This window comes from Aptenodytes patagonicus, unplaced genomic scaffold, assembly GCF_965638725.1.
Source record: "Aptenodytes patagonicus unplaced genomic scaffold, bAptPat1.pri.cur scaffold_611, whole genome shotgun sequence".
Lineage (NCBI taxonomy): Eukaryota > Metazoa > Chordata > Aves > Sphenisciformes > Spheniscidae > Aptenodytes > Aptenodytes patagonicus.
The window spans coordinates 1-10,185 of record NW_027472506.1 but is presented as its reverse complement, the minus strand read 5'-3'; the positions used below and the strand labels follow the sequence as shown (position 1 = coordinate 10,185).

The 10,185-nt window shown below is 74.8% G+C and overlaps 2 protein-coding genes across 2 annotated transcripts; one reads left to right on the top strand and one right to left on the bottom strand.

Annotated features, from left to right (window-relative positions):
- The first annotated feature begins 869 nt into the window (after positions 1 to 869).
- Positions 870 to 1,947, top strand: TIMM10 (translocase of inner mitochondrial membrane 10). The gene is made up of 2 exons (XM_076364125.1): positions 870 to 1,096; positions 1,664 to 1,947. Exons 1-2 carry the CDS (start codon positions 1,026 to 1,028, stop codon positions 1,863 to 1,865), a joined length of 273 nt encoding a protein of 90 aa, XP_076220240.1. The 5' UTR covers positions 870 to 1,025; the 3' UTR covers positions 1,866 to 1,947.
- Positions 1,948 to 3,136: 1,189 nt separating this feature from the next.
- Positions 3,137 to 7,845, bottom strand: LOC143174011 (reticulon-4 receptor-like 2). The gene is given in 4 exon segments (XM_076364126.1): positions 3,137 to 3,708; positions 3,710 to 4,111; positions 4,911 to 5,395; positions 7,812 to 7,845. Coding segments are annotated over 4 exon segments (1,272 nt in total). The 3' UTR covers positions 3,137 to 3,357.
- Positions 7,846 to 10,185: the final 2,340 nt, after the last annotated feature.

Genomic DNA, 10,185 nt, shown 5'->3' with positions numbered 1-10,185 from the left:
ACGGGGGGGACATCGGGGGACATGGGGGGGTCACAGACATGTGGGGGACGTGGGGGACAGAGACACGGGGGGGACATCAGGGGACATGGGGGGACAGAGACACGTGGGGGATGTGGGGGACATGGGGAGGTCACAGACACGTGGGGGACGTGGGAGTCACAGACACGTGGGGGACATCACGGGACATGGGGGGACACAGACACGGGGGGGACATCGGGGGACATGGGGGGGTCACAGACATGTGGGGGACGTGGGGGACAGAGACACGGGGGGACATCAGGGGACATGGGGGGACAGAGACACGTGGGGGACGTGGGGGACATGGGGAGGTCACAGACACGTGGGGGACGTGGGAGTCACAGACACGTGGGGGACATCAGGGGACATGGGGGGGTCACAGACACGGGGGGAATGTGGGGGACAGAGACGTGGGGGACATCGGGGACATGGGGGGTCACAGACACACAGGGCGACAAGTGTCACACTGGGACAGGCCGGGCAGGGCGGCGGGGACGCGGGGACAGCGGGGACACAGCGGGGACACACGGAGCCCGCGGTGCCCCCCGGGCTGGCCCGGGGGCGGTGCCCTGTGCCGGTCACGCCCCCTGCGGCGCTGGCCCCGCCCCCTGCGGGGCAAAGGGCTGGCAAAGCGCGCGCCTTCCCCGCCCACCGCCTCCCCTCCTCTCCTTGGCTGCCGGCGCCGCCACGCCCTCTCCCGCGGCGCCCTACCAGCGTTGGGGACGCCCTCCGGTTCAGCCACCCGCCTGGCTTCTATTGGCCGAAGCCAGCGGCGGGGCGGGGCGAGGCGGGGCGGTTCTACGTGTGGGCGGAAGCGCGGCGCCCACGTGGTTCCTGCCGGGAGCCGCCGCGGGGTCCCGGGCCGAGCCGGGCCGGGCCCAGTCGAGCCGAGCCGAGCCGGGCCGGGCCGGGCCCAGCCGGGCCGAGCCGAGCCGAGCCGGGCCGAGCCGAGCCGAGCCGAGCCGGGCCGGGCCGGGCCCAGCTGAGCCGGGCCGGGCCCGGCCGCCATGGACCCGCTGCGGGCCCAGCAGCTGGCGGCCGAGCTGGAGGTTGACATGATGGCCGACATGTACAACCGGTGCGCCCGGCCGGGGGGAGCAGCGGGGGGGCGGCGGCGCTGGGGGGGGGGGTACGGGGGGAGCTGGGGGTGCCCGGGGCTGGGGGGGAGGGGGGGGCACGGGGGTGCTGGAGGCTTTGGGAGGTGCGTGGACCTGGGGGCGCCGGGGGCACTGGGGTGACGCTGGGGCCTGGGGCTGAGATGGTGGGGGACACTGGGGGGTGACGGGGCTGGGGGGCACTGGGGGTGCCCAGGTGTGTTGGGGAGTGCCTGGGGCTTGGGGGGGGGGGGGGTGCTGGGGGCACTGGGGGATGCCCGTGGCTGGGGGGCGCTGGGGGGGTATCGGAGGCGCTGGGGGACCCTGGGGTGCTGGGGGTGGAGGAGTGTTGGGGAGTGCTGGGGGCACTGGGGGTTGCCTGGGAACTGGGGGGGCACTGGGGATGGGGGACATCGGGGGGTTCTGGGGGTGCCTGGGGACGGCGATGACACGGGCGGGGGATAGGAGGTGTCGGGGTGCTGGGGCTCGGGGGTGCCCGGGGTTGCGCATGGCAGGGCCGGCGAGGGGCTGACAGTGCCGGTGCCGTGCAGGATGACGCAGGCGTGTCACCGAAAGTGCGTCCCCCCCCACTACAAGGACGCGGAGCTGTCGAAGGGGGAGAGCGTCTGCCTGGACCGCTGCGTGGCCAAGTACCTGGAGGTCCACGAGAGGATGGGCAAGAAGCTGACGGAGCTGTCGCTGCAGGACGAGGAGCTCCTCAAGCGCATGCAGCAGGGCACCGGCACCGCCTGAGCCCCCCCGGCCCCCCACTCCCCGTCACCCCAATAAACTGGAGGCTTTGGCCCAGCTGGTTTGCTTCCCTCGCCCCCCCAAATCCACCGCGTGGTGATGTGTTGGGGTACACGTTGAACCCGGCGGCGCCGGTGGATGCGGCTGGGGAGCCCCCCCTTGCTGTCCCTGGCCGCCACGTGCCGCGTCCTTGAGGGGGGCACCCCTGGATGCCTGGCCCCCGGCCAGGCCCAGCCCATGTAATCCCCAGGATTAGGCAGAGCCGGGCTGAGCCCCTCGTAATCCCCTGCGGGGCGGGGACGGGGCTCTGCCCCTCCCTATCTGCCTGCCTGCCGGTCGAGAACCCCCGAGGGAGGGGGGGACAGCTGGGGGAGACCCCGCACAGGGACACAGCCCTGGAGCGGCTGGAGAGGGACAGGCACGCAGGGACACCCGCCCGGGGACACCCCCGGGACAGCCAGCCCTGGTCGGGGACACGCAGACAGAGACTGCGCAGGGATACCCCAGGGACACCCACACCTGGACAAGGACCACGCGGGGACATCCAGGGACACCTGGGGAGGGACCACGGGGACACCTGAGCAGGGACAGCCCGGACACGCGCAGACGTACCCACGCACCCACAGGGACAGTCGGAAAGGGCCAGGGACGCCTGGAGAGCTACACCAGCACAGGGACGCCCTGCAGACCCGCGGGGGCACCCCGACCCCGGGCGAAGGACACCTGCAGAGGGACGCCCCTGGGGTGACACCCGCCCAAAGGGACCCAGGCCAACACGGGTGGGCAGCGTCCGTGTGTCCGTCTGTCTGTCCGCAGCCCAGCGGTGCGTGCGCTGCCTGTGCGGGCCGGGAAGTGGGTCAGGCCGTGCAGGGCGCGAATGACGGCGCGGGCGGTGGATCGGTGGCCCCGTGGCTCCCGTCACGCCCGCCGGCCGCCTGCGGTGCCAGCACCAGGCGGGGCGACGGCGGTCGTGTCACCGGGCCCCGCGGCGGCGGGTGCTGCATGGCAGCGGGTGCGCGATGTGGAGCGACGGGTGCGCGCTGCACGGCGGCGGGCACTTGTTCTGCACGCCCTGCGGCTCGGGGTGCAGCACCGCGGGGGGGGGGGCTGTCTGTCCGTCCCCCCGTCTGTCCCCGCAGCGAGCTGTGCACGCCTCGCTGCCCTCCAGCTGCCCGGGCGCAGCGGCGGTGCCATCAATATTTCAGGAGGAGCAGGCGGTGACCTGGAAAGGCAGCGGCCCCCCCGCCCCGCCCCCCGCAGCAGCCAGGCCCCGCTCTCCCAAAATAAGACCATTTTTAATAAATAATTTCCCACCTTTCGGTTCCTGTTGGGGGTTTTTCCTGCTCAGGATGGGGGGGGGGGATGGACCCCTGCATCCTGCGGCCCCCCCTCAGCCACCCCCCACAGTTCTAGGGACCCCCCCCCTCGGGGAGAAGGGGGGCACAGGCACCCCGAGGAGCCGGAACCCCCCTGGGGTGCCGGGGGGGGTGTGTGCTCAGAGCCGGGGCAGGAGCAGACCCAGGAGGGGCAGGAGGACGTGGGGCTGGCGGGGGGCGGCGGCGGCGGCCGTGGGGGTGCAGGGTGCCCGGGGGCAGCGGGCATCCCCGGGGGGGCCGCGGGAGTCGCGGGAAGGGGGGGGCGGCCGGGGCTGCGGTCCCCGCAGGTCGTGGGGGGGCAGGCCGTCGCGGTAGAAGGCGGAGGGCGGCGCGGCCGGAAGGGTGCCGGGGCGACCCAGCGCCCGCCCGGGGGTGCCCATCACCGCCACCCCGCCGCCGCCACCATCTTCCTCCTCCTCCTCCTCCTCCTCCTCCTCCTCCTCCTCCTCCTCGGGGCAGGCGTCGAAGTCCGCGGGGGCGGAGGTGGCGCAGGTCGGTGCCGCGGCGGTGCGGGGGGCTGGCGCAGGGGACGGGGGAGCTGGAGACGCGGGTACGCCGGAACCAAGCCCAGAGCGGGCGAGCGCGGCAGTCGCAGGCCCAGGGGTTGGCGTTGAGGCGCAGGAACTGGAGGGCGGGCAGGGCGGCCAGCGGGTCCCCGGGCAGCGCCGCCAGGCTGTTGTTGAACAGGTAGAGGATGGTGAGGCGGGCCAGGCCCCGGAAGGCGCGGCGGTGGATGGCGACCAGGCGGTTGGCGTGCAGCAGCAGGCGGTCCAGGCTGGGCAAGCCTCGGAAGACGCCTTCCGATAGCGCCCGCACCCGGTTCCCGTGTAGGAAGAGGTGGCTCAGGTTGGCCAGGTCGGCAAAGAGGTCGTCCTGCGGCGGGGGGGGGTGGGGGGGGGGAGAGGGGGGGTGGGTATACGGGGTGTGCAGCCCCGCCGGGGAGCCCCCAGCCCTGCCCCGTGTCCCTGCCCGGCGGGCGTCACCTGGAGACCTGCCCGTGGGTGTCCCGCAGAGCCCTGCCCCGTGTCCCTGCTCCATGGGCTGCACCCGGAGCCCTGCCCCATGTCCTTGTCCTGCAGGCATCACCCATCACCCCGCCCCGTGTCCTTGTCCTGCAGGCATCACCCATCACCCTTCCCTGTGACCCTGCTCCACGAGCGTCACCCATCACCCCGTCCTGTGTCTGTACTCTGTGGGCATCACCCCACCCCGTGTCCTTGTCCTGCAGGCATCCCCATCACCTTTCCCCATGTCCCTGCTCCATGGGTGTCACCCGTGTCCCGTGTCCCGGCTCCATGGGCATCACCCAACGCCTTGTCCCATGCCTATCACCAAGAGCCCCCTCCCATGCCCCTGCCCTGCTGGTGTCACCCATGACACTGCCCCATGGCCGTCACTCTGCCCCATGTACTGGCTCCGTGAGCATCACCTTGTCCCACATCCTGGCTCCACAGGCGTCACCCATCACCCTGCCCTGTGTCCCTGCTCCGTGGGTGTCACCCATCACCTTGACCTGTGGGTCTCCCACAGAGCCCGGTCCCGTGCCCGTGCCCCGAAGGCATCACCCACCACCCTGCCCCACGGGCACCCCCTTCCCCCCGGGCACACCCCGGAGCCCTGCCCCACGGGCACCCCACAGCTGGGCCGGGGCAGCCCCAGGGCCGTGGCGGACCTGGAGGTAGAGCAGCCCGTTCTCCTGCAGGTAGAGGTACTGGAGGCTGTGGAGGCCGCGGAAGATGGCGCTGGGCAGGCTGGCCAGCTGGCACCGGTAGAGGTGCAGGGCCTGGAGGCGCCGGAGGCCGTGGAAGGTGTCAGGGGCCAGGACGCGGAGGTGGGGGTTGTCACCCAGGTCGAGCTCCTCCAGGGCGGGCAGGTGGCGGAAGGTGCCCGGCTGGATGGAGGAGATGTTGTTGGAGTAGAGCCAGAGGGTGACGGTGCTGGGCCCGAAGGTGCCCGCCCGCAGCGCCCCGATGACGTTGTTCTGCAGGAAGAGGCGGCGGGCGCCGGGCGGGAGCCCCGCGGGCACCGAGGAGAAGTTGTTGGCCTGGCAGCTGACGGTGGGCGGCGAGATGTAGCAGGTGCAGAGCGCGGGGCAGGCGGGCGCCCCGCCGGGCACCCACGCCAGCGCCGCCAGCAGCAGGGCCGCCAGGCGCCCGCCTGCGGGCACAGCGGGGCGTCAGCGCGGGGCATCGTCTGGGGCGCTGCCCCGGCCCGGCCCCGCGCGCCCACCGCCCCGGCAAGGTCCTCCCAGGCAGCCCCCCGGGGCACGGGGCGCCCTGGGAACCGGACCCCAAGGAGCCCCCCAGGGCCATGCCCACCCGCATGGCCATGATGCCGCAGGAACCCCCCAGGGCCATGACCACACATATGGCCCCTAGGAGAACCCCGAGGCCACGACCACCCCATAGGGCTGGGCACCCCGAGGAGCCCACCAGGACCAGGCCCACCCCATAGGGCCATGGTGCCGCAGGAACCCCCCGTGGCCATGGTCCCCTAGGAGAACCCCGAGGCCACGATCACCTCATAGGGCTGGGCACCCCGAGGAGCCCCCCAGGGCCATGCCCACCCCACAGGGCCATGGTCCCCTAGAAGCCCCCCAGGACTGTGCCCACCCACATGGCCATGGTCCCCTAGAGGCCCCCCAGGACCGTGCCCACCCCATCAGGCCATGCCCATCCTACGGGGCCATGCCCACCCCGAAGGGCTGGGCACCCCTAGGAGCTCCCCAGGCCCATGTCAGCCCCATAGGGCTGTGCTCCCCAAAGACACCCCCCCCCCCCCCCCCAGGGCCATGCTGCCCCGTAGGACCATGCCCACCCCACAGGGCTGGGCACCCCAAAAAGGGCTGCCTCATTGGACTGTGTTCCCCTGGGACCCCCCGAGGCCGTGCCCGCCCCCTGGGGCCACGGTCCCCCGGTCCCTGGCCACCCCAACGTGGCCACACTCCCACGGGGCCATGCCCCCCCGGGACACCCCCCCCCCCCCCCCCCCCCAGGGCTATGACTGCCCCTACGGGGCCACGGTCCCCCCCCAGGGACCCCCCAAGGGACCGTGCCCACCCCACGGGGGCCACGCACCCCCGGGACCCTCCCCACTCGGGGGGTCCATACCCCCCGCCCCCCCCCCCCGACAACGGGGCGGCGCCACGTGCGCGCGTGCCGCGGCCACGTGCGGGGCGGGGCGCGCGTGGGCGCGGGCTGACGCTTTCGCCGGTGACACGCGCCGCCGCCGCTCCGGGTGTTCAGCGCCGCCGCCGCCGCTTCCCCCCCCCCCCCCCCCTCCCCCCGTGTCCATCCCCCCCCCCCTCCCCTCCCCTCCCCTCCCCTCCCCTCCCCGGCTGCAACCCCGAGAGCTTCATCCATAATTCAAGCCGGCGGCCTGGCCCCACGCCCGGGGATGCGGGGATGCTCCCAGCCGCCGGTACCGGGGGAGGGGAGGGGAGGGGGGGGGGCGGTGGCCCCCCGGGGGGGCCACCGCCCCCCACCTCCCCTCCCCTCCCCCGGTGCGCCACGGGGGGGGGGGGGGACGACGACGACGACGGGACGACACACCCCCACCCACCCACGGAGGCGTCCGGCGCAGCTGCTCAGCGCCGCCCCCCTCCCCCGGCGCCCCGTGCCGGCGTGCGCCCCCCACCCGCGTCCCATCTGTCACTCCCCCTCGCCGCGGGCTGACTCAGTTGGGAGCTGAAGTCACCGGTTCCCGGGCATCGTTTTTTTTTTCCCCTGCCAACCCCCCCCCCCCCACCTCCCTTCCCCCCAGGTCCTGGTACGGAACCGGCGCGCCGCTCGTGGGTACCCCACGGAGCCCGCGGTACCCACCCGCGGGGTGACCCGGGCACTCTCTGCACCTCAGCGGCGCCCGCACGGTGCACCGGGTGCGGCGCGGGGCAACCCCACGCCGGGCTGGGGGTCCTGGGGTGTCACCGGGCGCCCCGTGGGTCGCGGGGCACCCCCACGCCGGGCTCTGCATCCCGGTGCCGCACAGGGTGCGCCGTGGGGCACCCACACCCCGGGCTGTGAGCCCCGGGGTGGCACCGGGCAGCCCGTGGGTCCCGGGGCACCCCCACGCCGGGCGGTGAGTCCTGGGGTGGCACCGGGCACCCCGTGGGCACCCTGGGACGCGCCGGGGCTGCACCCGCACCCCGGGCTGTGCGCCCCGGGGTGGCACCGGGCTCCCCGTGGGTCCCGGGGCACCCCCACGCCGGGCGGTGAGTCCTAGAGCTGCACCGAGCACCCCGCGGGTCGCGGGGCACCCACACCTCGGGCTGGACTGGCACCAGGCACCCCGCGGGTCGCGGGGCACCCCCACGCCGGGCTGCGCGCCCCGGAGCGGCGCCGGGCCGCCCGTGGGTCGCGGGGGGAGCACCCTGGGGTGCCCCGGGGCTGCGCCCCCACGCCGGGCTGCGCGCCCCGGAGCGGCGCCGGGCTCCCCACGCAGCCCGGGGAACCCCGAGAGCCCCGGGGCGCCCCACGCCGGGACCGTGCTCTCCAGGGTGGCACCCCGGGTCCCCACCCCCCCCGGGGTTCACCCGACACCCGTGGGCCCCCCCCCCGCCCGTCCCCACGCCTACCTTGGGGCAGGTCCCGAGCCGTGGGGGGCCGCATGGCGGGGCCGCCGCTCAGGCGCTGCCCGCTGCCCGGGGGCTCATGGCCGGCGCCGGGGGGGCTGCTCGCCCCCTTCACCCCCGCCGCGCCGCCGGGAGCGGGAGCAGCAGCAGCAGCAGCCGCCGCCGCCCCGGGGCATGGCACGGGTGGGCTGCGGGCACGGGTGGGCTCGGGCTCGGCACGGCTCTGCCCGCGGCTCCGGTGGGGCTGAGCCCTGCCCCGCGCCGCGCCTTATCCCGGGGCGGCCGCGCTCCGCCCCCCGCCGCCGGCCCCGCCGCTTAACCCTTCCCCGGCCGGCCCGCCCCGCTCCAGGCGGGGGGGTTCCACGGGGGACCCCCGGCGGCCCGGCGGGGAGAGGGGCACGCGCTGCGGGTGCCCACGGGGGGGGGGGGGGGCCCCGCTGGGGGCGCGGGGCTCGGTGGTGGGTGCCCCCACTGGGGACGCGGGGCTGGCTTTGGGGGGGGGGGGGGGCGGGCTGTGAGCGCGGGGCACGGCGGGTGGCGTCCCTCCCTCCCACGATCTCGGGACTCGCGCGGGGCTGTGGTGCCCGCACGGACCCCGGGGGACCCCGGCGGGGGCTGCCCACGGGTGGGCGCCGCGGGGCTGGCAGCCCGGCACCCAGAGGGCCGCCGGGAGGGCACTCGGCGCGGGGACGCGGTGCTGGCTCCGCACCCACGCGGGACCGCGGCGCTGTCCGTGGTGCCGAAGCCGGCGCTGTCCATGGTGCCAAGCGTGCCGCTCCCACCCGGGACAGCGGCAAACGCCCCCCGCGTGGGGCCGCGCCGGCGGGATGTGGGGTGTATGTGCCTTGCGGCGGACCCCACGCTGGTGCCCACGTGGGGTGGGGAGGGGGGCACGCGTGGCCGCGCTGGGCTGCGGCGGCACAAGCTGGCACCGGCAGCATGTTTGCGGCGCTGTCTCCGGCGCGGCTCCCGGCGAGCGAAATACCACAAGCTGGCGCGGCAGGCACGGCGGGCACCCGTGGGTGGGGGCGTGGGCGGTGCGGGGCTGACTCAGGGGCCGCCATCCGCTCCCCGCCCCACCGGTGTCCCCAGCGTCCCCGGCACGGGCCCGCGGCCACCCCGGCAGGGGCACCCCCCCAGGAGCCGTGCCGGGGGAGCGGGGTGCGCCCCACCCTGTAGGGTCTGCAGGGGGTCCTGGATGTACCCACCAGTGGGTGCCTGTGCCCACCCGCCTGTGGGGGACCTGGGCATGGGGCGGGCAGAGGGACGGGCCCTGATGCCACCGGCCAGGCCCGGGGTGGGCAGAGATTGGGGTGGAAGGATGGCCGGGGGGAGGACAGCTGGAGAAGGACAGCTGGAGAGGTGGATGGACAGAAGGACAGCCAGGTGAAGGACAGCTGGAGAGGTGGACGACAGACGGACAGCCAGGTGAAGGACAGCTGGAGAGGCGGACAGACAGACGGACAGCCAGGTGAAGGACAGCTGGAGAGGTGGACAGATGGCCTGTCGGGTGAAGGACAGCTGGAGAGGCGGACAGACAGACGGCCGACCAGGTGAAGGACAGCTGGAGAGGCGGACAGACGGATGGACAGCTGGGTGAAGGACAGCTGGAGAGGCGGACAGACGGACGGCTGGACGGCTGGGTGGAGGGAAGGACAGGTGAAGGCAGGAGGCTGGCAGGATGCGGGCAGGGCAGGTGGATGGGCAGCCGGATGGATGGTGGGACAGATGGACGGCGGGACAGATGGACGCTGAACGGGCGCGAGGATGGATGGAGGGGGACAGACAGACGGGTGGGTGATGGACAGACGGGTGGATGGGTGATGGACAGATGGATGGGTGATGGACAGACAGATGGATGACGGACAGACGGATGGGTGACGGACAGATGGATGGGTGACGGACAGACGGATGGGTGATGGACAGACAGATGGGTGGCTGGCTGAGCAGATGAACGGCTGGCTGGAGACGGGTGGGGACAGGACGGGTGGCTGCAAGCGCCGGTGGGCGGACGGGCGGACGGATGGGGCAGCGGGAGGACAGACGGACGGAGGGGCGAACGTGGCGTGGGCGGCCGAGGGGAGGGTGATGGGAGGGACAGGGGGTGCCCCGGGTAGGGTGGAGGCAGGGGGGCAGGGGGCCAGGCAGGCTGTGGGGTGGGTGCCGGGTGACAACACGCCCAGGGCAGGGATGGCGGCGGGGACGAGCGGGCAGAGACGTGGCAGAGCCCGGCAGGGCGCAGGCAGGATGGCACGCTGGGGGTGGCACGGGGGGGGGCCTGGCCAGGGCACGGCTGCGGGGTCGCACGGCTGGAGGTGGCCCAGGGGTGGCCCAGGGGTGGCCCAGGGGTGGCCCAAGGGCGGGCCCAAGGGCGGCC